Raw genomic sequence first — 24970 nt, forward strand, 5'->3', positions numbered from 1 at the left:
GGTGTGTATGTGAACCTGTCACTTCTGCTGTCTGGCTTCATCCACCCAGTAGATGTTTCTCCATATCTAGCTCATCTTAAAAGGACTGATCAAAATTAGGTTGTTTTGTTTAAGTGTCCAAGTAATAGGACTTCAGCATCTTTGGTTTTGTGCCTGCACGGTAAATTGAATGCTTAAGTCCTGGTTGATCTTGCCAGTCTATCCCAATACATCATTTGCTTTTGTGGCACCAGTGTGGGAGCTGGTTGCCCTCTGCAGCTCTCTAGACAAGGCTGAGAATGCACATACAGAGCACGAACTGCACGGGATTCCCTTTGAGAAGGAACTTTCTTCCTCCTAGGCTGGAAACCAACCCTTTAACCGTGCCATGCTCTTCAACGTTGGCTTTCGGGAAGCAATGAAGGACTTGGATTGGGACTGTCTCATCTTTCACGATGTGGACCACATACCAGAAAATGACCGTAACTATTATGGGTGTGGACAGATGCCGAGGCACTTTGCAGCCAAGCTGGATAAGTACATGTATCTGTAAGCACTGTTCTTCCTCCTCCCTACCATAACGGCTAAGGAGCCTGTGTTAGATTCTGGTTCTTTAAAGGTGAAAGACTAATCTCTGTTTGCTTCTGGGGCTTTGTGTGAAGTGAGCATGAGAGGGGAATAGAAGAAAGCATCCTCACAGCTCAGGCTTCCCCCATTGCAGGCGGGAGAGCTGCAGCCCTGGTGGGCTTTGCCCTAACCTCTTCTTTCCTACTTAGGCTCCCTTACAACGAGTTCTTCGGTGGGGTGAGCGGCCTGACTGTTGAGCAGTTTCAGAAGATCAATGGTTTCCCTAATGCCTTCTGGGGCTGGGGTGGTGAAGATGATGACCTCTGGAACAGGTATGGGAGCTCATCCCTGAACTCTGCTTCTGAGGGTGGTTCTGTGAGCCAGCCCAGCTGCAGTGTCTCAAAGGGAACAGGGGCTGCTCCAGGCAGCACATGGGAAGCAAACAGAGAAGTGCTGGTTGGGAAACTACTGTCTCTGTCTGCAGTATCCCACACTGCTGAGCTCAGGCTGACCTTAGTTGAGCTGAAGCTTGGACGTGCCAAGTGTGACTTGCCCAGAGCCCAGGCTGAAATGGGGAGGTTTGCATAAGGATAAGCTTATCTGCTGGGTGGAAAGGCAAAGCTGCTGTTGGAGCCCTGTGTGCATGAACTGTGCAACCCTGGCAAGTGCCGATGACACAGCAAGTGCAATGAGTGATTCCTATTTTCTGTTTATTCCTCTCCTTCCTCACGCAGGGTGCAGTATGCAGGCTACTCGGTGACTCGACCAGAAGGAGACACAGGGAAATATAAATCAATTCCCCACCATCATCGAGGAGAAGTGCAGTTCCTAGGAAGGCAAGTACATTATTTTGAAGAATCCCAAAGCTCTTTGCAAAGAATCTGTACCATGGAGGCAATAACAGCCTTAACTCATGAGGGAAACTTAACTGCAGGGAGATGGAGACAGAGTGCTGCCTGGATTCCTCCATCCCTCCATTTCATACCCTGTATCCCTCTGATGAGAGGTCCTTGTATCCCTGGAAGTTTTCAAGGTCAGGTTGGTCAGGGCTTGGAGCAACCTGCTCTAGTGGAAGGTGTCCCTGCTTGTGGCAGGGGGCTGGAACTGGATGAGCTTTAAAGTCCCTTCCAACCCAAACCATTCTATAATGATGGTGGGTGCAAACAGGGACATGGCAGCAGCTCCGACACAATTCCACTGCAGTGCTGAGATAGAGCAGCTCATCCCTCTCTATTCTTCTCTTCCTGCCTGTTGGCCCCAAATCAGAGTGGGTGTACAGAACCCCTGAATTCAGGCTTTGCTCTTTTGCGAGACTCTGGACATCCATCGGGAGCAGTGGCTGTTCCCTGTGCCTAAGGAGCACCAGTACTGTGTGCGTTTAGTCTTTTCTCTCAAAAAGTTACGTTCTCTCTGGAGCTTTCCAGGAGGGCTCTGACCCCTTTGTTCGCGAGGTTGCTTTGGAGGATGCAGAGGTTGGTTGCATGACTGGGAACATTGGTAGAATTTGAGTCTTTTGAAAACTCGGCAGCAGAGAAATACCTTTTTCACAATCAGCTCAGGAACTGACTCTCTATGATGAGCTATTGGACAGTGCAAACTCTGTTCTGCAGAGGGGCTCCTGGCTGCTGCTGGTGGAAGAGGCAGCAGGGAGGGTTTATGTTGCTGATACCATTTGAGCTGCTAGTCTCTTCTTACAGAAGACTCATTTTAGGGAGTTTCCATTTGAGGTTATTTCATCTTTAGCTCTACTTTTCATTCCTGTCAGAGTGCAGCCAGAATGAGAGACACTTCTCTCATTTCACTCTTGAAACAGAAGTTGGTTTTGGCTTAAAAAGCTGTGTATGTGGTCCAACCCTTGAGGTGTGGAAGGCTGGCAATGCAGTGGATTGAGCACTTGTTCCTGATGCTTCCCTGGTCTCCTGACCCTGGTCAGGAGCTCTAGTTCTGTGTCAGCAGGACTTGTGGGTCAGTGCTGCGGGAGGGAGGGAACTGCAGTGAAGATGGGCAAGGCAGCGGTTCTCCTGGTGAGGCTGATACCTGTGTCACTGGGTGCTTCTGCCTCCACTGCTGTGTTTGGAGCCTGACACCCAGCCTAGGCTAAGTCTGGCAATAGATAATCCTCTGAGTTGTGCCTCCTGAAATCTGCCCTTAGCCATGGGCAAGTACTAACTGCTGCCATCTGGAAGTCTTCTGCTTCTCCCACCCAAGCAGGGAGACCCAAAACTCATCTATGGAGGAGAAAAGTGTTCATCAAGACACCAAGTGTCCTGCTTGTGTTTTGATGCTGTGATCTCTGAAACTGGCTTTGGCACTTCCCTCTTTGCTGTCACCCAGCATCTTCCTTTTCATCCTGGCATATCCTACCCCTGGTGCTATTTCTGTCTCCAGGTCTCAGCTCAGTTCCCACTTGCCCTGGTGCTGCCAGGCCCTTGGCACCATGGTGCAGAAAGTCAGTGTCCTGCTGAGATACCTGCTTATTTTAGTTTGTTTCCCCCCCCCCCTTAGCCCTTACATCTCATCATGCTGCCCCTAAATTTGGTTGAGGCTGTTCTTGTGTACCAGCTGCAGTTTCCTTCCCCAAATCATCATTATTCTAGTTTTACTTCCTCGTCCCCCATCCCCTGACTAAAACCATTTAGTTTTGCTCTTGCTTGTTATCCAGTTGCTAAAAAATCGAAAGGTCCACATCACCCCTCATCTGCTTTGTAGTGAGGGTTCAACAGGACCCCCTGAGCTCAACCGCCTCCTAGGAATGGGACCCACAGGCTTTGGGCTGGAGTTGGAGGCTGTTTTTATAGCTGGATGCTGGCGGGACAGAGCATTTTGCTTCTCCTCAAGTGATGGGCTGTAATTCTCTAAACTTTGGGCTATTTAATATAGATGCTCTATGTAGAAAATGTGACATTTATCTTTATTAAGGGCTCCGAAATTTGTTGTTTTGTAGCTGCTGTTGGGACTGACTGTTAAAGGGTGTTTTAGTAGCATTGGAAGGACCTTGCAGGGCTATGGGATATGTGGAAGTGACTCTGGGCTCTGGTTCTCATTGCATAGGTATGCCTTGCTGAGGAAGTCGAAAGAAAGACAAGCCCTGGACGGCCTCAATAACTTGAACTACTTTCCAAACGTCACGTATGACGCCTTGTATAAGAACATCACTGTTAACCTGACACCGGAGCTGGCTCTGGTGACCGAATATTAAGAGGAGAAAATAACTTTGCTCTGCCCTTCACCACGAAAGCATCACGCTAGACTTCCTTTTCCAAGGGTTATCGAGGACAAGCAACACTTTGTCTAATGAAGGATCACAGTATTTTGGAGAGTAAGGCTGAAAGTGCACGCACAAATTGCCCTAGCTGTACCAATCCAGCCCGATACTCATGCAGCAAGCTCAGCAGTCTCTTCCGCCACTTGCTTTCTGGGTTTCAGGACAATGGTTTGACCTGCTGCTCTTGTCTCCTCCACATTCCTCCTCCAGCAATCTCTGGCACTGGGACTCACCTCGGATGTGCTTTCTCCTCCGGGAAGCAGCTCAGCTGAGGGACTCCAGCTTCTCCATAGTGAACGTCAGGAGCGATTCAGTCAGCAACTGCCCCGGTGGGAGATCAAAGGACTTCTGATATCATTCTTCTATGTCTGTGCGGTTTTTTAAATGACCTGCTTGAAGTATATACAACAGAATCGCTTCTTAAAGAAGTGTGAGTGTAAATATGCTGTGTAAATTGCCCCTTTTAATTTTTCTCCTATGGCTCAAATCCAAGCTAGAGGTTTACATACGGTCACTCATTTTAGTCCTGAATTCTGCAAACACTTGTGTGTGTATCACTGTACTTGTGCAAGGTGTTCCCTTTTAAGCCAGTGAGGCTGCTTGCATGACTTAAGCTGTGCATATGCAGAAATGTTTGTGGGACAGGGCCCTAAACTCTCCAGTGTAGCAGGTGAGAAACACAGCCATGTCATTGCTCATTCCAGAAACCATGGGGGTGGCTTTTTCCAGGGAGAGTGAGGAAATGGGAATGTTTATGATAAACCTCCCCTTTCTGTCACTTCTGCAACATGATGTGCAAATGAATCCAAAAGCCATATGGGATAAAATCTCTTGCCTGTTGCTCTCTACCCCATGGATAGCAAGTGTGAGCTTGGCAGACACCTTGAGCTCACATCCATGCTGCCACAGGAAGCTCAGCCCCTGTGCTGGCCGCTCCTGCCCATGTGCTATCCTTGGAATGGGGCACTGAGCCTTCCCCCGCCCAACAGCACCCTACTATTGCTCCTACAACATTATGGTATAGTTTAAGAAGTTGTTTTAGTCTGTATTTAGTGTGTAAATCCAGCAGCACAGAAAGATGCTGTCAGAGCCAGGCAGTGCACTTGGTTATCACCATCGGCACAGCAGTGCTGGCACAGTTGCAGCCCATGGGGCAGGTTGTCACAGGTTAGTGGCAGTGAGAGAAATGAAGGACACGTGCATCAAGCTAATGAAAACATGAGGACCTGGAACCAGAGAGCTTGGTCTGACACCCATCCAAACTGGAGTGCCCCTGCCTTCTCCCATCTGCCATCCCCTCCCATCCTGTGCTGCTGTTGGGTAGCTGGGCTCTGGGCTCTCCTCCCCACTGACACTCAATCCAGTCCTTACACAGACCAACACAGTCACTTTTACTGGACCTCTCTGACTTAGAAGTAAATACATTGGGGGTTGCTTTTTAATTTGTATTTATACATAACAGCAGTGGGTACTTAACCTCCAAAGTACTTTAACTTTCTTTTAATTGTGTTGTTTGCCTTCGGTTTGCTTCTCATGGTTTACATTGTTTTCTCAGTTCCATGGACGTATGATCCCCATACGCATCTGTTGTGGGTGTGACTGCCCAGGGCATTCCTAACCTGTATTCAGAAAACATTAGTTTAGAAAACATGAGTTCTTGTGTAGATCCTTATCGGCTGGTATGAGAGGACAGCAAGCCTGCCCTTGAAAAGTGCTGATAAGTTTGTAACTTAGGTTTTAAAGTCTTTGAATTTACATGTGCTTTAAACTCATTTCCCGAGGGGATTCAACCTGGTTATTTATAGGCAGAGGTGAGAATTTGCTTTTTATGGCACATATAGCAATAAAGACTTTTGCTTCTGAATCTCGATCTCTAATTCACGTGGACCCTTTTCAGATGCTGAACCGGCGTTGCTCTGCTCCTCTCTTCTTTCATCTTGAGACCTTGCTAGAACTCTGTCTTTGTTTAATGGTGCTTCAAACAAGGAATGTATTTCAGCCAGTCCAAGTTCACTACACCAGGAATCATGCATGTGTGTGTGAGTAGGTGTTTAAACTACCTTAGTCGAGATCCTCAGCCCTCGATGTGTACCTGACACCCATCACACCTTGTGTTGAACAAAAAGCTGTTACCTCTGCTCAGAAATGCACTCTGTGGTTGGCACGAAAGGGTCCATCCCCCCGCAGCATCCCTCTTCATAGTTCCTTTGTTCTAATCACGTTGGATTCCCCCCCCTCCCCCCTTTTATAAAATGTGGAATATCTGAAAATGTGCACTGTTAATCTTATCAGCTATGTCAAATACTGTATAGTAAATGTAACTGTTAAAAGCATACTGTCGAGCGCATGTGCTGTTATGGTGTAAAAATGCTCGCATTAAGGAGAACCTGTACATACTCTGGCAGCTGAAATCCAACAAGGCCACTCGTTCGCCCCTTCCATGTCCCCGCCGTCGCTCAGCCCCGCTGCAGGGCAGGTCCTGTTCAATGCTGATTTCTGTCTTCTTCTTTCTCTCAAATGAGCCATGTGGGGTTTATTTGCAGGGCTGTTTACTGACACTTAATAATTGTCTGTAAAGCTCTGCTTCTCTGCAGGAGGTACTGTCAGAGCAACAGCCACGCGCTTCGGGTCACTCGCCATCAGAAGTGGCTTTAAACTCTAAAGTAGCTTTTCCATCGTCATGGCTTTCGAGCTTACTGTTCTGTTTCTAAGAGGTGCCAGGGGGACGTTTTTGCACTGAAGACTAGTGTTTGAAAACACACACACACACACTTCTCAGCAAAGCAATCCTTTGTGTCATTGCATTTATTTACCCATGTGTTTGTACATTTTTGTATTTGTTAATTTATGAATGATTTTTTCAGTAAAAAATACATACTCGAGAACAAAGAGTGCAGTGGTTGCTGTTCTTGTAGGAGGTTGGGGTGTGCTTTTTTCCCATAGGAGGTAAGTGCTTACTGGAGTTTGAATGGAGAAAGGTGAGCCCCAGGTGCTGAAAGCTGGTTAGAAATGTCTCATTAGGGCTGGCCAGAAGCATACTGAGCGCAGGATGAGGATGCTCCCCAAGCTCTTATTACCCTGTGTATGCTAAAGCCTCTTTTCCAAGCATCTGCTTCAGTGATGGAGGGGCCGGCTGCTTTGAGGGAGGTGTGTTTAGGAAGATACTTGGCTGAAGGTAGGGCAGGGCTCAAAGATGTTGATGAGGAGGTCTGGAGATGAGTTTTTGATCCATAAACCCAGGCACACAGACAAGCGTCCTTGTAGCAGCTCTAAAATATCTTTGTCCTGCTCGGCAGCATACAGGCATGCTAGAATAAATAGCTGGCAGCCCGGGTTGTTCCAGGCCTTGCCTTTATTTAGCTCTCTGTCTTCTGGGAAGCTTCTTCTCACCCATGGCATTTGGCTGGAGCCTGTGGGATGGCAGAATCCTTCCAGCCACTGCCACTGCCTTAGGGACAATGGCCTTGCTTCCCCCTGTGCTTGCAGGAGTGAGGGTGGGAGCCCATCTCATTCCTGGCTGGGCCCTGTTGGGATTCCCTGACCCCAGTATGGAAAGATCCCCATGGCTGTGTTCCTCCATGGGTGCACCTCACCTGTGGGGGCTTCATTGCCTGCATCACCCTGCAGGGGCTGGAGGAGATGGGTGCACACAGAAGTTTGGGGTTGCCCAGTGCAGGAAAACTGGGAAGGGTTAGGGAAGCTTCCAGCTGTCATCCCAGATGTTCGTGGGACTTGCCCTGGGCCAGCTGTTTAAGAAAGAGCTGGGAGCAAGCCCATTTTTGCATGGGCTGTGGCAGAATGGTGCCCAAGAGAGGAGCCCTGCGAGGGCCCAGCGTGGCACTGTAGCTCTGGTACAGCCACCAGCTATGGCAGAGGGCTCCCTGCAAAGGCTGGAAAACAGCTCAGCCTTTGCACTGCAAAATCCTCAAGATTTTATGCAGTGTCCATAAAAAAAGATCCACCAAAGCAGGGTGTTTCCTTCCACTTCTTTCTCCCCTTCATCTCCATGTGCCACAATAAACCTGCCTGGGATGAAGCTGGACCACACTCATCCCAGGGCACCTGTGGCTGTGATCATGCGAGCCCACCTGGAGCAGCCCTGGGGGGTGCCCTGGCCGGGAGCTGCTGGAAAGGCTGGGCAGGAGCTTGGGGCAGGAGTCTCTGTCCTGTTCACCTATGTTCTTATGGCATGTGAGCTGGGGAGAGGCAGAGGCTAAAGAAGCTTTGCATCCAACCCTTCCCCTTCGGAGCACCTGCTCTGGAAATGAGGCTTTTCCCAAACATCAGATAAATACCACAGAAGCTGTAATAACCTTTTACCCCCAAGGATTCGTGCAGCATAAACGTTTCCTGCCAGAGGTGGCTTTTTATAGGCACCAGAGCAGGGGTGGCTGCGCCCTTGTAACTAAAGATGAGGCTATGAAAATGAGTTTCTTCCCTTTCAGGGTTAGTGATTTCCTCCCTGGAGCAGGTGGTTTGGAGGCAGGGCCATGAATCACTGTGCTTGAGCTTCCTGCCAAGGTGCCATGGCTCTTGTGTTGGCCTCTCCCCACACAGAGGGAAGGATGCTGCTCCCACTGGGCATGGCCCCTGAGCCTGGGGATTTGCTCCTCCAGGCACGTTTCCCATGGGAAGGGCAAGGTGACCCCTGGTACTCCCTCTTCCCATAGGTGAGCAGTGTGACAATATTGACTGTTATTTAAGAAGGACTCTTGTTAGTCAAGAGGCAAGGGGAGAAGAGGGGAGGAGGAGCAGGGTCATGGAGGATTAACTGTGGCTTTTAGGCAGCTGCCCTCAGTAAACCCTGCTGGGGAGGACTGCCCAAAGAACCCCTTCCCTCTCAAAGACTCTCCCAGGTACACAGCCAAGGGCTGCCCCGCTCCTCTCCCACGATCAGTAGCAATAGCTTAGCCCCATGGCAATATCTGCTCCGCTGCTGCCTTCCCTAAGCATGTCCTCTCCCACCACCCTGGGTGTCCGCTCTGCTGTGCCCCCAGCAGCACCCACTGGGGCAAGGAGTGGATTTGGGCATCCCTTGGGTTATGGCAACACCTTCCTGTGCTCCCTGGGGGGCAGGAGAGCCCCCAGCCCTGCTCCTGTGAGGCAGCTCGGCTGCTGGAGGGCATCAGGCCAGGGCTGGGCAGATCCAGGCTTGCAGGCTGTGTTGTATGGGGAGCAATGAGCAGTGCCACAGGAGCCTGTCCATGCCACGGCCCCCAGGCTCTCTATCAGTGGTGATAGCACCGTGTGTGCCTGGGAATTGCTTTTGGATAAGAGAACAGCAAAAAGAGGAAAAAACAACTAATCTGGTACCACCTGGGTGAAGCAGGAGCAAACACTGCCCTGTGAGCCACGGGGGCTGGGGCTGGTCCTTTACCCTCATTGACACGGTGGATGCCACCTTGTCCGGTGCTGGTGGGGATGAAGGATGGGTGGGTGTGTGGTTGGGTCAAACAGGCAGAGCTGGTCAGCCCGGGATAGCTGCGGGATGCCTGGACATCCACTTGGGAAATCAGCTTTGTAAGTGCTGTCTCGAGCCGCAGGGGCATTTTCTAAAGGCCATGAATGCATTGGCATGTCCAGAACTCTCTTGCACAACCGACTCCATTGCTGGGAGCTCACTGGTGCTGCGGGTTCCCAGTGAACAGGAATGCTTCCCCCGCCATAAAACCTTGTGATAAGTGTCTTGCTGTGGGACCAACGTGAGCTGTGGTGGTGCCCCATAACTCACCGGCGGGATGAAGTGGATCATCCCGCCCCTGCTCTGCTCTGGGAGGTGTCAGGGACAGGCAGCGCATCCCTGGGAGCATCACAGTAAACCCACAGCCTCAGTGCAGTCTCTGCAGCCACATCTCGGCCGTGCTGCAATCTGCATTTCCCCTCAAGGCAGGCTGGGGATGCAGGACGGGGGTGATGCAGCCAACCCTGTGCTGCTCAGGAGTCACTCCCGGGCAGCCAGGATCCAGCCTCCCCACTCTTATCCCAGCACCAGTCTCCCTCTGATTGCATTAAGGCAGCTAATCATGTTACGGGGGTGATGGCTCAGGATCCATCAGAGGGTATGTATGTGCTGGAGGCTTTGTTATCAGTAACTGTCTCCAGTTTATGGCTGAGACCTAATCCCTGAGCAGAGATCTTCATTTGATGAAGCAAATTCATTCATAATTCAGAGCTGCTGGAAACACATCACAGGTGACTGAGCAGCCTGCAGATGCCATAACCCCACAGCCAGCCCGAGGGCAGAGGGGGATGGAGCCGCCTCTCTAACAGAGCTTATTTCTGTTGGGGCTTAGAGCCCACGTAGAGGGGAGTCAAGGAGCCAGGGTTTACAGCAGCTCAATGGGCAGTGATTCCATCTGGCACTGGGCACAAGGGGAGCTGAGGGCTCTGCCCGACGGGAGCAGGGAGGTTACTCGAACATAGGTCAGCTTTTGCCTGAGTGAATCCCCCCCAAGCTGCTCTCTGCCTCCCTGCCTGAGGTGGTCGTTGCCAATGAAAGCAACCGCACGCCCTGCAGAAGGGGCTGCACCCCACCAATGGAGCACACGGGATGGCTGCGTCTGCTGCCTTGCTGCCAAACCTCTGCGAGCTGGGCCATCCAAGACATGGGGTAAAAAGGAAAAGCTACAGAGATGCAGCTCAGACCTAATCTAACCTGTGGGGAGGGGGGTGAGAGCAGCCCCCAAGCCCCTTCACCCAGCTGCAGCCTTGATTTCAACAGGCTCCAAATAAGCAGGTGCTTCCGAGCAAGCCAGAATCGCTGCTGAGCAGTGCAGTTCCGGAGAGCAATTAGCGCTCCCACCTTGACGAGGAGCTGTTCCCGCAGGTCCCTTCCCATCCAGAGGGGAAGGAGTAGTGAGGCAGAGCTACCCAAGACCCTGACCCGGTCCCATCGCCCCAGGCCTGGATGCTGATGGGGCTCGGAGCAGCGGGGCGGGGTACCGGCCTGTGGGAGCCCCTGAGCTGCTCAGAGGAGGGCTCGGGAGATGCTCTGCAATGGGCCGGCCGGTGTGGGGAGCGCTCAGCTGCGCGGGGCGGCCCCAGTCCCTCCGAGCTGCGAGCGGGCCCGAGCAGCGGTGAGGGGCGGGGATGCTGCGGGCCCGGTGCTGGCGGCAGCGCGGTCCCAAGGCCCCACCTGGCGGCGGACTGCGGGAGGAGCGAGCCCGGCCCCTGCGCAGGGGACACCCCAAACCTGCATCCCCCGGTGATGTCGGGTAAGGATGTCCCTTTCCTTGCCCCTCAGAACTGGGCCTGCGGAGGATTTTGTCCTGCGTCCAAACCCCGGGGAAGCTCTGTGTTGAAGAGAGATGCTTGTCCTCAAACGCCGGTACGATGTTTCTTCATTTTACCCTTCTGTTTAATCTTTTTCTCCATTAATATTTATCAACACAACGCTTTTCTTCTTTTAAACAATGTCAAAGCTAGAATAAAACGCTTTAAAGCTTGGACGTTTTCCAGCTCCCCCTTTCCTCCTTCCCTGCCTGTTTTGGCATAAACTGCAGTCTGATTTGATATTGCTCTGTAGAAACATCAGATAAACATGCCCAGCTCTAACGCCGTCAGCCTCCTGAGAGCTGCAAGCTCTTTGTCATGCCAGGAGATGGACACAGGGAGCTGGAGCCACTTAACAGGAAGGGGCTTAGAAGCCCAAGTGCTCTTGTGGCTGGTGGTGTGGCAGGGCATCACCCACAGCACCCCTGCTCTCCCTGGGGCTCAGCTGGGCTCCCCATCCTGCTCATTGCACCAATCTTTCTCAGTCACCTGCCTCTGTGGTGCTCCTTCCTCTGGCTTTTAGGGGAGTGCAGCACCCTCCAGGAATCACTGTGGCACTTCTGGCCCCCCCCAGCAGAGACCTGGCTAAGCCCAGAAAGGAGCTGAAGTCCCCCATGTTCTGATGCTCTGTTTGGATAAACTGTTTGGCTATCAGAGGGAAACTGGGGGGGGAGCTGAGTCCTCTGTGGCTTTCTGAGCTCTGAGGGGGGTGTGAGCAGTCTGGCTGTCTGCCTGCATGGAATGTTGGGATGTAAGCTGGGACAATCTGGGAAAGCATTTGGGAAAGGAGACTGGTGTGTCTGTGGCGTGCATACCCACATCAATTCAGGCTTGGTGTCCTAGCTGCAGACACATAAACTGGGCAAATCTGGTGCAAAGTGGCTGGAGCAAGACTTTGCATTCCTGGCTGCATTTCTGCTGCAGCAAGGCTGTATGTTAGCACCTGAATACCTGAATTTCTGCTTCCGTGCAGCAGAGAAGGAGGCTGCCATCATCAAAGGGCATCTCTGGAAACCTCTGCCTGGGAAAAGCCAGAGCAGCAGTGTAGCTGGGAGCAGGAGGGGAGAGGCAGAGCCCCAGCCCTGGTCCATGCAGGTGGATGTCTTGTGTGGGCAGAGGTGAAGGAGAATCCTCTCTTGATGCTCAGTGTCACCAGGCTCAGCTGCAGCCTCTCCCTGAGCAGCCATGGGCCATCAGCACAGAGCCTCAGCTGCAAACCCTTCCTTTGCTTTCACCTCCCGGTGGAATGAAAGCTCTCAATAGAGTGGGTTATGGTCACCAGGCTATTTTAACCTAAATACTCATTTGTTAACTTTCACTGATATACTGTGATTGATGTGCTTTGAGGCAGGCTTAGATCCCCCGGTATGTACAAAACCTGTGGAGTTGGTCATTGGACACTGTGAGCTGTCGAAGCTGTTGGAGGTTGGGGCAGAGCAGTTTGTGCATGGACCTGTGCTTCACAGGAGATTATGCAGGTAAATGTTGGTTTCATGATGCTGAGCTCTTGAGACTCAGCAGCTTAAGGTACAAATCCAAGGATTTCAAACTAATGAGCATTGGATGATTTTCATTTACTTTGTGCACAGGAGAGCTTTATTTTTGGCTGGAATCTGTTTTGCGGACATTACTGCTCGGACCAGGGCTGCGTTTCCCACCACACTGCCATCTCCTAGGTCAGATTGAGACCCCACAAACCAGCTGAGAAGCTCCCATTGAGCCAGAGGTTTGGAGAAAGAGGGAGAAGACTCTTGCCTGCAGTGTCATTAGGAAGAAAGCAATTAAACCCTTTGAAATCATCTGCACTCTGGTTATCTGCCTTCATAACATCTCTAATTGCCTCTTTCATGGACACCCCCTTGTTGTGGGGAAAGAGCTTGCGTGCCCTTGTGAGGCTGGGAGCTATGCTGGTGGGTGGCATATACCTCCAGTAGGGTCTCCCATGCCAGACAGTTCTCAACTGAAGGGTCAGACAAAGTGTGTCCATGGGCAGGACGGGCTCATCAGCCTTCGGGCAACCATCCTAGGAGACAGACAACTCTAACTTCAAACCTGGGCAGATGGAGCTCGTTTAGCCCTGTAAGGCCATCCATGTAAGAGAAGGCTACTCTAATCAAACCTATGACCTGAGGACTTTGCTGTCACTGTCCAAACTCGCTAGGCTCTGGCAGATAAACCTTGGGTGTAAAGGATGGGGCCAGTTCTGTGCATGCTGTGCCTCACCTAAAACATCCACTGCGCAGGCCCAAAGGGTTTACCCACACTTGCAAAGCCCTGTAGCGACAGGCGAGGGGTGAAAGAGCAGGTGATACAGTGAAGTCGCAGACCCAGCCCTGCATGCAGGCAGTTCAGGATATTGGTCGCTCGAGCCTGACCCAGGAGGTGACAGTCTTGTTCGGCAGCATCCTTTTTCTCAAGGAGAACACTCTCCATTGCTGGAAAAATTCTTGCAAGAATACTATTGAGCAGATTAGTACCCACTATCGCAGAAGAACTTCTACCTGTAAGCCAGTGTGGTTTCAGATCTAACAGAAGTACCACAGACATGGTATTTGTCCTCAGACAACTGCAAGAAAAGTGTAGAGAACAGAATAAGCGGCTCCATGTAGCTTTCATTGACCTCACTAAAGCTTTTGACACTGTGAGCAGAAAAGACCTGTGGCTGATCTTGGAACAATTAAGTTGTCCCCCATCTGTTACACGAGGATCAGCATGGCCAAGTCAGATATGGTGATGCACTCTCTGAACCCTTCCCAATAACCAATGGTGTGAAATATGTTGCATTCTCGCACCAACTTTATTCACAATCTTCTTCAGCATGAGGCTTCAAAGAGCTATGGTAGACCTTGACGAACAAAACGGCATTTATATTCGATATTGTACTGATGGGAGCCTATTCAATCTAAGGCGACTGAAGGCCCACACTAAGACCTTAAATTATCTTGTCCATGAACTGCTTTTTGCTGATGATGCTGCCCTTGTTGCCCACACAGGAGCAGCTCTGCAGTGTTTAACATCTTGCTTTGCGGAGGCGGCTGAGCTTTTTGGACTGGAAGTCAGCTTGAAGAAGACAGTAGTTCTCTACCAACCTGCACCACAAGAAGATTATCATCATCCTCACATTACCATTGGTGAGTCAGAGCTTAAGTCAGTTCAGCAGTTCAGCTATCTGGGAAGCATTATTACCTCGGATGCCACGATCGACAAACAGAATAGCAAAGGTTTATGGAGCCTTTGGAAAACTCCATAAAGGAGTCTGGTGCAATAAACATCTGAAGAAAAGTACAAAGATTAGTGTCTATAGAGCCATTGTACTGTCTACTCTTTTATATGGGTCTGAATCATGGGTTATCTACTGCCATCACCTGCGACTCCTCAAACGCTTCCATCCGCGCTGCCTCCATACAATTCTAAACATCCATTGGACTGACAATGTGTCAAACATTACTGTCCTTGAACAGGCAGGGGTCACCAGTATCAAGGCCATATTGCTGAAATTGCAGCTGTGCTGGGCAGGGCACAGGATGAAGGATCATCTCCTCCCTAAGACTGTGTTTTATGGTGAACTTGCCACTGGCTGCAGCAAGAGAAGTGCCCCAAAGAAAAGATTTAAGGACTCCCTGGAACAATACCTTAGCCTTGGCCATATTGACTACCGTCAGTGGTCCACCTTGGCCTGCAATTGGGAGACTTGGAGACATACCATACATAATGCTGTTGTCTCCTTTGAGAACACACACAGAACTAGTCTTGAGGAGAAAAGACAACGTAGAAAGAATCACGCCCCACCTGTACCACCCAAGGAGACCTTTCGCTGTGCTTTTTGCAACCAGATTTGCCTATCCCACGTTGGCCTTTTTAGCCATCAGCGTGCTTGTCGTAAGTGTGGGTAAAACCCTTCCCAAATCTTTGTTCACAAAGTCAATCTGTGATGAACTGCCGGGGAGCACCTGCTTTAATACAGGCACTGAGGCAGACTGATGCTGCATCGCGTTGGCTCTGCAGCACTTTGTTCTGGTTTTGGTTTGACCTCAGCAAATGCATCTTCCCAGATGCCTTTGTGCTGCATAGGGGACCAAAACACTCTCTCATCACAACACAGACTTCCTCGACTCATTCACAGCCCTGGCAGTTTGCTGAGTGTAATCTACAGAAAGATGAAAGCCGCTTTATTCTTTCTAGTGCACAGCCAAGCCAAATATGAATGATTAAAGGCCCACATGCATTTGTAAATGCCTACATTTTAATTAAAGAGCGGCCCCCTTCTTGAGGACTTAGGCAGCTAAAGTGGCAGTGTGCTTACCAAAAGAGAATCAATTATTTATGTGATATGCTCTGCTCTTTAAATTACTTGGGTTTAATGTACTGCATAGGCACCCTGTATTGATAACAGTGCTGTTTCACTTCCACTTAATCATCACATTTCTTTACATTTATTTATCAACAAGAACAAAAATACCCAACTCTGGCCAATCTGATACTTTGCTGCACTGCTGATGGGCTGTGTTTCCTCTGTCTTGCATTGCAGTAACTGTGTTTTCACTGTCAAGAGGCTGTTTCACAGCCAGCTGTAGTACTTGGTGCTGCGTGTGAACTGGGATGGTGGCATTTGTCACCACAGTGGTGTTGACACTGATTTGTGTTTTGCTCTCTGTGCTTTCTGGGGGCTCACCAACGAAGCTGGTGAGTTCATCTACACACCATTTTAATAGCTCTGACTCCTCTTGGGGGGTTATTTTTAGGGTAATGTAGGCCCTGTGGTTTTCTGGCCTCTCCTATTTCTCCTAAAGCATCCTGCAGCCGTGGCAGCAGTTCAAGGAGAATAGAAAAAGTAGCTAGAAGCAGAGGACGAGCTGCAAAGCTGATACATGGATATAACCAGGGGCTGGTGCACCTCTTCTGTGTGCTTTGGTTACTAATAAATCTGAGCTTTGCATTCATAGAATTGAATTTACCAGAAAATAAAACTTTTGGACAAGTTGTGACACTGTGTTTAATGGGACTGAGTGCCTCAAACAGAGGTGCTGCCCTGTGTCTGTGGTCTGCAGCCATTGCACGTTGTGCATGGTTTTGCCACTGTGCATATTGCTGGTGTGGTGTGCAAGGTAGAGGTTTATACAACAGTACAAGAGGTTTGTAGACCTCCTTAGTAAATGCAGGCCATTCAGGTGCACAGGGATGTTGTGTGCAGTCTCCTGACTTCTTTAATGCAGTAAGCAAGGGAGTTTTGACTCTTGGTAGGATGCAATGAGCTGCTGTTAATTCCAGAACAAACAAAGCTGTTTAACAGAAGCAGCTTAGAAGAACAGGAATTGATGGGCTGCAGGAAGGTGTTACTGCATTACAGCTATTTCTAAATGCTAGGTTGTGATTGATAGGTTAATAACAGGTTTTGTTAATTTAAAGACATCAGCTGGGAGGAAATGGAGCAGAGATCTGTGAATGCTGCTGCAGGGGACACAGGCTAATGTGGCCAGGAAAAGGTAAGTTGAAAACTGCTGAGTGTGCGAAGTGAGGTGATCCCAGGGGTGACAATAGGAACTTCAGCTGCCACCTGAAATACCAGACTTAATTCTAGTCACTGCAGTTATGACTCTGATTGCTGTAAATGGGTGCTGCGGTGTAAGAACAGTGTGAATGCACACATGAGGTTTTCATAGGAAAATCACAGCTCTGTATGGCAGGAAGAGACATGAAGATGTACCCTAATCCATCCTCCTGTACCAGGCCAAGATCAATATGTCTAGACCATCTCTGACAGATGATGAAACACCTTGTTCTTGGAAGTCTTAATGATGTCTCCTGGGGCAATCTACCCCAGGGCTTTACTGTGCTTCTGATTTGAATGTTTTTCCCAACAGCCATCCTAATTCTTCCATCCTATTATTTTTGTCTGGTTCTCAGCAAATATGGAAAGCAAGTAATTGTTCTCTTCTACAGGAATCTTTATGAATGGAAAACTGCTACCCCATCTCTGCTCCACCTTCTCTTTTCACAAGTTAGCTGACCTGTTTCCCTCCATCTCTCCTTAGAGGCTGTTTTCTTTATCTCTGCTCACTCCTATTGCTACATGAATGCAATGCAGACTTCCAACAGTCAGACAAAAGATGCTGAGCTTGGGGAAGCAGCACCACGACAGTCAGACTGCTGCTAGTGTATGTGCGAGCCTCAGGTCTGCCCTGGTGAGGACCAGCAGTGGGTATGGAAGGAGGGGTTCATTCCCATCCCTCTGGGATGAGCCCCCTGGGCACCTTGCCTTCATCAGGAGCCATGTGGTTGTCCCCGCTGGGGACTCACCAAGTGAGTTTTGTTGTGCTGGTGGCTCCCAGCCCCTGTGGGCTCCATCATCTGAGAGGGTCTGAGCCTTTCTGCTGCCAGACTTGGCTTTCGGTGCCTGTATCTGTAGGCATATTTATTTAAGCTTTTTCTTCTCATTTGCTTTTCACTTCTGGGGGAAAGAGCTTTCTGTGACAAGATGAGTTACACATTCCTTTCCCCTCCCCTTCAGCCCAAGTGTTAGGCAGGCGGCTGCTGAATGATGCAGAGTTGGGCTCCGCAGAGGATAGCAGGGAGGCGTTCGGAGGAGCCCGCGGCGGTGGCTGGAATTCCTGTTGCCATAACAACCCAATGCAGGCCTTAAATATAGAACCAGTTTTACCCCATAGCTCCCCTCTGTCCTACCTTCTATAACACAGGACCAAACGGGCTTTGTTTCCTTCTTGCTGCTACGGTTAGAAAGGTCAGAAATGGATCCAGCTCTGCAGCAATGCAAACTCTGGTAGGTGTTGTATGTGAGGACAGGACACCCACTAATACTGGGTTTGGTGGTCCTGCTCCATACAGAGGTTTGGTGTGTGGGCTCCAAATGCTGGTCTAGCTCAGTAAAAATCCTTGGATAGGTTGGGCTGAAAGACAAAATCCTCTAGCAAGAAGGGGGAACATTCAACTGCCGAAGCAGCTTCTTCCCTGCTGCAGCTTTGCTGTGGAGGCTGGGAGGGGACCATCACTGCTTTGGGGATGTACAATAGGTAGAGATGGGCAAGGATGGAGACAAACCACACCAGAGCATCACATTAAGCTTACTCTGTTCAGGAGCTTGTTACTTGCCAAAGGAAAGTTCCAGTGAAGGGGCTGCCCTGGTTTTGTGAGCTACCCTATTTCATTTTCCTTTGCAAATGCTGTCCAAAGAACTGACCCCTCTGGGGTCTTTCTCCTTGTGACTCCTGCTACTCTTCCATTCCCATGAGGCCAGGAGACTCCAAAGAACCAAGGGACATGCACCAAGCTGGCTGCACCAGGGATGGATCAAATAGCTGGGATGTGGCATTTTTTTTTTTCCAAGGAACTTAAATAGAGCAGACTTCTCAATGCAGACAACACCAAGGAAGATTTCCAGAAGGCGGGTTCCTCAGTACTGCAGCATGCCATGGGGAGCAGGAGCAAGCGTGTTGGACAGCAGTGTGCAGTCAGTGGCGTCAAGCAGTAAGCATGTAGCAAGTCTGGAGTGTGGCTCTCCTCCACAGTGTGCTCCTGGTGATGGGGATGCTGATGAATCCAGCTGAAGTCCCTTAGCCTTGGAGAAAGACCATCACATAGAAAAATCACCAGATACCTTTGGTATCTCCAGTGTATGAGCACACAGTGAAACCATCTGTTAAATCTATGCTTATTCCTCAGAAAACTGTATGGATGCTTTTAGAAATTCATACTCATCTTTTTAATTAGGTGTTGGGTTTTATACCATGGATCAAGAAGAGTCCCAAACTGCAGGAATTATTTACTGGTGCAATATAGTGGGAGAGCTCCCAAGATCCTGATTCCACTATAGCCAGTGTAGTTAAGAGTAATTTCACTCCTTTAGTTTGTTAGAAGGATATTTGGATTGCAAAATCAAGCATCTGATTGATATGAAATGCTAAAATTAATGTTTTCCCATAAAATCCTAATTCTTCTCTCCTGTTACTTTGCAGAGAGGTGCAACCTGAAAATGTCAGATGAATCCCTTACTTTTTTTATTTCTTCTCCAATAACCATCTTGTCCCTGTTAATGTGTAATTTTTCCCTGATCTGGTCATTGAAAATAACTAATTTTCCTGAAATGGCCTTTTATTCTTACTAGAGACCAATAAATAACATGGAAAATTCCAAACTCAGCAGGTTCGATTTTGGCAGAGATACAAGTAACTGAACATGGCATAACTTGGGTAGGTCAAGCAGGTGTCTTCCAAATGCAGCAGCAGAAGTGGGCTCTTCTGAATTGACTGTTTTATCATTTTAGATGTATTTTCCTCCTGCTGGCCTCTTCTGAATTGGAGTTGAAAGAGATCAGATCACAAATAAAGGGGTTTAACAAGGAAAGATGCTGTTTTGGGATGCCACAGCCAGAAAAGGACATCAGGGCTCAATATAAATTGAAAACTGAGTAAACCAGCAAGCGCTTGTCTTCCATCCCCTGGTCATCCTCCACTTCTCCATATGCTTGTTGATAATACTTACTGTGCTGCTTTTTAACTAAGTAATGTATTGACTAGTCCATTGCGATGAAAAGCTGGTAGAAAACATTGCATTCATCTTTGTAGCTCTGAGACTGAAGCTTTGATGCTGAGTGTCTGGGGGTGCTTGGGGGAAGTCCAGCATGCTGTGCAGTCATTTTGAGTAACTAAATACTAGATACACTCGAAAAGAACTGCATCCTGGAGGCATATTTCAAGGGAGAACATAACTGTCAGAATCTATAGGATGTAACTTGCAATTAGGTTTGCACATTCATCCATTTTCTTGCAAATCCTTGGGAAGATGGGAACTAAATATAGCTAATGGACTCATGAGCTCAAGTACGCACAACACGGCTTTTATTTCTAGAGTGAGCCCCAGGGTCTGGGCAGAGAGCTGATGTTCCTTGACGGCAACATAGCAAGTGAGAACTGGAGGGAAGATGCTCCGGAGTGACTCAGCATCCCAACTGTGTACGTATAAAGTGCATTACTGCAATATTTAGCTGTTGGGAAAAATTCCTGTTGGAGTTCCAGCTCCAGGAGACCTGCACACAGCACGGCTGGGCAGGAGATGCTTGGTTGGGTGTTTAAAAGTCTCATCTGTGTTTGCATTGGTGTACCCCAAGGGTTGGAGCCTGTGCAACCTGCTTGTCTCAGAGCTGCTGCGTGGCTTCTCATAGCACTAGAGAGCTGCTGCCCTGTGCAGCTTTCCCCAGCAGACCAGTTATGTCTGAAGCAAGGAAGAGGAGGCAGTAACTGGTTTTATGACCATACCTGGAGAGACCATTCCATACTTGAAGAGACCTATTTTTCCTGAGAGCCAAAGCAGGACTTTTCAGTGCCTTTGGTAAACCTGGTGGTACCCAGCACAAAGACATGGAAGAACTATGGCTTGCTTTGTCTGTAATTACTGATGTTTGTACGTGCCCTCCTGCAAGGCACTGGCTGGAAAGTACATCTCATCCCACGCTGCAGCTCTCCAGGCTGCTCCCTGCTGAGACAGCCTCCTGCTCTATTTTGGGGGTGCTTCTTCAGGGTATGGAAAGACTGCATTAAATCCTGGAAACTGAGCAGGCCGAAAGATTTACTTGTATCTACAAAGTCACCCCCCAAAAAATATGCTTTAGTCCATATTAGGGCTGGAGCATCACATTTCTCCTGATGAAGCAAATGGTTGGGAGATTTGGTCTCAGATTGCACTGCAAAGACTTGTAAAACAAACCACTGAAGTTTCTGGGATGGTTCCCAAGGCATTGCTGCTTGTTTGTCCTTGTTTCTATCCTAATTAATCTTTCTCCACAGGGAAACTTTTGTTTTAGTCAATTTCTTGCAAACTGAACTGGTCTTTCTTAGTTTGCTAAATTAAATTCCATGAAGATGGATGCACTAAGAAAAGATACTTTGAGACCTGTTGTTCACATTGTTGATTCTGACTTTAAAGCAGGATGGCCGGTGCACATGCTTTCTGCACACACATCTGTACAAGACAAAACCAGGATCTTTGGTAAGCAAGAAAGAGAAACCAAGGGACAGCATTTCTAATGTCACATGCTCATCAGTCCATGAGCTGTACAACATTACTTTGAGTCTTTGCATGGCTGCATTAGGATGTGCTGTTTGACTTAAAGGACCCGTCAGTGGCCAATGTCATCTCAGCAGCCATAGAGAAGAGGTGGAGGAGAGCTGCTAGCCCCCAGGACTGGAAAAGGGGAACAGCTGAGTTATCCTCAAGTTATTGTTACAGATGCTTCAAGCAAATCTAGTTTTTATTACGGAATAGAATACATTTATTACACCGAAGAAGCTCTGCAAGCTTGAAAATCGTGCTTTTTACAATGCATGTTAGAATTCCCCTGTCTGCAGTGTTCCTTGGGGCTATTAGCTGTTTTAACTGGAAAAGCAGCTGCTGGGACCATGGGTAATTGCTCTCAGAGGCAGCATGTTCCCTGCAGCCCCCAACCCTTGGGATTCACTCAGCCCACACTGGTCTCTGAACTGCTACCATCCACCTCCCTTCCTCCTTTCCTTTGAAGGCAGGGTTCAGGAGAGCAAAGACCAGGGTTTGTGCAGTCCCATGTGGCACCCCAAAACTCAATTCATTTTACCAGGTCTTTTTTTGCAGAAAAGAGAAAAACTCCCATGCAGGATAAATAGCTTTGGGTTAGGAATAAATTGTACCTGCCTATGAACCATAAGATCTATTGAAATGATATTTGTGTTGCCCTTAGTAATCAGAAAAGCCAAATTGCTGCTGGTTCCCTTAAGTCCTCCCTTGCACAGCCTTTACTCTATCAAAGCCATCTGACTGGGCAAGGCAGGCAAAGATCACCTGCACACACACTGGGCTTGAGGAGGAGGCTTTGATGTATTGCAGAGCAGAGGTATTTAATTAACCTCCTCTATCGATTTTGATTAAGAACCATCTTCACTTCTTATGTGCAAGAGAAAGAGACTGTCTGAGGAGCAGCCATCTGTGAGATGCACCAGTGAGTGCTGGGATGGGCTTGGTTCACTCACCTCTGGTTTTCCAGTGCAAGACTGTGGCTGACCACTGTGAACATCCCAGAAAACAGAGACAGGGTGAGGAAACCTGGAGAGAACATCTCCACATGCCCTGTGTTCCTCAGCATGTAGGGAGATACAGGTGGTGTGTGGAGAAACACCTTGCTCCTTCCAGCAAGCAAGCAATGGCCTCCGAGCAGAGGATCTGTGTTGAGACTGAAGGGAAGAAGGAAGGTGGGCTCTCTCTAGTCCAGGTGCCAGGGCAGAGGATATCAGTGCTTCCAGCTGTGCTGATCCCCAAGGCAGAGGTGGGAGAAGGTCACTCCCAACAGCCTCACACAGCCCCAAGGGCCAGCAGCTCCCCAGGGCTATGGCTGGGTACTCTGCCTTGTTCCACATCCCATCAGGACTGAGGAGGTAAGTTGAAAATGGGGGCTAAGCTTGAGCTTGAAAGGCCATCAAAAGGTTTTGGAGAACAATTGTGGACCACTGAAATGGCTGCTTGCTCTTGAAACACGTTGGTGAGTGATAATCTTGGGAATTTGCTGGGATTTTGTGATTTACTGGAGCATAACTGCCTGAATTAAAGGCCTTTTAAATTTTGCATTATGTTGGCTGGATTGTTAATATTTAATGTATGCAAATAGACAAAGGTAGGTAGCTGGCATCTCTCTTAAGACAAAAACCTCTAATGCAATAATCTTAAGGAATCTTTGCCATTATTACTTTGGTTGCTGGAATGGAAAAACATAAATGCTTGGAGCAGGAAGGTAAACCTCACTGCCAGGGAGCATGTGAATGGGGATGGTCAGAAGCTTGCAGCCTGAAAGACAGGGAGGACATGGGGACAGGAGTTAGTCCCCAGTTAGTGAAGGCTGTGACCATGTCAAGTCCTCATGTCTCAACACTGCCCTTAAACCAGCCCTCCATGACGTGATTCACTGGGCTGGGTGCTTTTGCCCCATGGCTGTGACCACCGTGCCCCTACATGGAGCAGGAGATGCTTCCCAAGCTGGGGGTCCTGCTGTTGGTTTGTAACCTGAGGACTCTCCTCCTCTTCTCTTCAGGCTGCTGCCCTTCCCAGTCGACAGGGACTTGAAGAGCAGGAGGATGGGAGCACCCACAACTGCTGCCCCAAAGGCTCTCACTACCTGCAAAGCTGAAGGAGCTCCACCAGACCACATCTCTTCATCTGCTTACAACCAAGCGGCAGTGATTTCTGCCTTCCCCAGGGAACCTTCCTGCTGAATTCCACTCTGGAGCTGGCAGAACACAGGCAGGGATTTCAAAGGCCTCCCTGCCCTCCCTCTGCCCCTCGCACCCAGGTGCTTTATGGAAGAGCTGTGCTGTAACTGTTCTGTGCAGAAAATAAAGCATTCACCAGAATTTTTAATTCTGGGTTATCATGAGGAGTTTGGGCAGCAAAATGCTTTTTAGAGCACTCCAGCACAAGAAGTTCAGAGATGACAATGATTTCTGAACCATTGACCTTTTTAGATGTTTGGTCACACTGGAAAATGAGTGTCAATGGGGCAGGGATGGTGGGGTCAGACAGTGAGGTAAAGGTTTTGCTGCAAGGCTGTGGGGAATTTTGGTGCCTAAATTTAAAGAGTTGGGGGTGGATTTGAGCCTCTTTGTGCTGAAGGACTTGAGCAGGGGTCTCTGCTCTCTGGACAAGTGCTCATTGCTGGTTTGGGCACTTGTCAAACCTGGTTTGCTGCCACCTTTTCCAAATGCATCTTTGGAAAGCAAAATGACAAGTAAGCAATGAGCTGAAAGATGCATCACACAAAACTACAGTTAGGAGAAGGTCTCAGGCTGCAAATCCAAGGGGAAGGAGTAATGTCCCTGTCACCCTCAAAGAGAGGCCATCCAAGCATCCACAAATGTGATCTTAAGATGGCCCCAACCTCTGCTGAGCACTGCAGCAATACCTGTTGTGCTCTCAGCATCCTTCACTCCAAGATTGAGGAAGCAGAGCTGCGTTTTCAGTAGGTTATTGCAGTGTTTTCAGTCTGCAGGATTACATCCAGTTTGTTCTTTCTGGTTAGCTGGTGCTGGGTATTATTCCCCTGCAGAACTCATGTGTACAGCAAATCGGCATGTTTAGAAGAGCCCATTAAAATTCATGGGGAGTAGTGCTGTCCCATGTGAGGAAGTTTTATCTGAGACAGGCTCCGAGAATGGCTTATTGCAGCCTTCTGCATCACCCACAAACACTTTGGGGAAAACCAGGGAAGGAGAACAGAGTGTTAGATAAGCTGCTTTAAAATGATCTCCATAATCCTGTAAATTAAAATTCATTTCATTAGATACAAGTTACAGATGCAAAATAACCCAAGACAGGCTGGAAGTGACCCTTACCAGAGACAATTTGGGCTATTCCTGCAGCTGTGACTGGATGTCACTGGAACCAAAGTTCTCCCGTCCCTCCAAGAAGCCACCCCCATTGGTGGCACAGGATGCCCAGCCTTTCCTCCAGGACCTGCCCCTACAGGACCTAGACCCCCTTAGTACTAGAAATAACATTGTGTAGCTGCTTTAAATTAGATTTGACCCCCCCATGTCACTTTGCAGCCCTTGGTGTGAGGCTTCCTGGCTCCAGAGCAGCTCCAGCTTTTACTGATGCTGAATGGCATAAAGGAGGGGAGACGAAAGAGTAGGATTACTCAGGCCTTAGGGCAGTTGAGATCAGGAAATGGCCAAGAAGGGCTGGGTTCATGCGCATTCTTCAAATCCTGCCTATTTCCTGCCAATTCCTCATGAAGATGAGCACCAAAAGGCTTAAACTGTTGGGTGTTTCCATCAGCCTTATTCTGAGACGTGCAGCTCTTGTAAAAGCTTCTGCCTGTGACGGTGAGAGCCTCTGACAAACGTGCTCCCTGTTAGC

The 24970-nt window shown here is 49.0% G+C and overlaps 1 protein-coding gene across 1 annotated transcript in view; it reads left to right on the forward strand.

The window, feature by feature from the left end:
• Positions 1 to 6700, forward strand: part of B4GALT5 (beta-1,4-galactosyltransferase 5) — a 37526-nt gene extending 30826 nt beyond the window's left edge. The window contains exons 6-9 of the mRNA XM_034066962.1: positions 341 to 528; positions 756 to 878; positions 1281 to 1382; positions 3598 to 6700. Of these exons, the coding sequence (XP_033922853.1) occupies positions 341 to 528; positions 756 to 878; positions 1281 to 1382; positions 3598 to 3745 (561 nt within the window). The 3' untranslated portion in view covers positions 3746 to 6700. The remainder of the gene's footprint in view (positions 1 to 340; positions 529 to 755; positions 879 to 1280; positions 1383 to 3597) is intronic.
• The last annotated feature ends 18270 nt before the right edge of the window (positions 6701 to 24970 follow it).

This window comes from Melopsittacus undulatus, chromosome 10 (genome assembly GCF_012275295.1).
Source record: "Melopsittacus undulatus isolate bMelUnd1 chromosome 10, bMelUnd1.mat.Z, whole genome shotgun sequence".
In the NCBI taxonomy this organism is placed as follows: domain Eukaryota; kingdom Metazoa; phylum Chordata; class Aves; order Psittaciformes; family Psittaculidae; genus Melopsittacus; species Melopsittacus undulatus.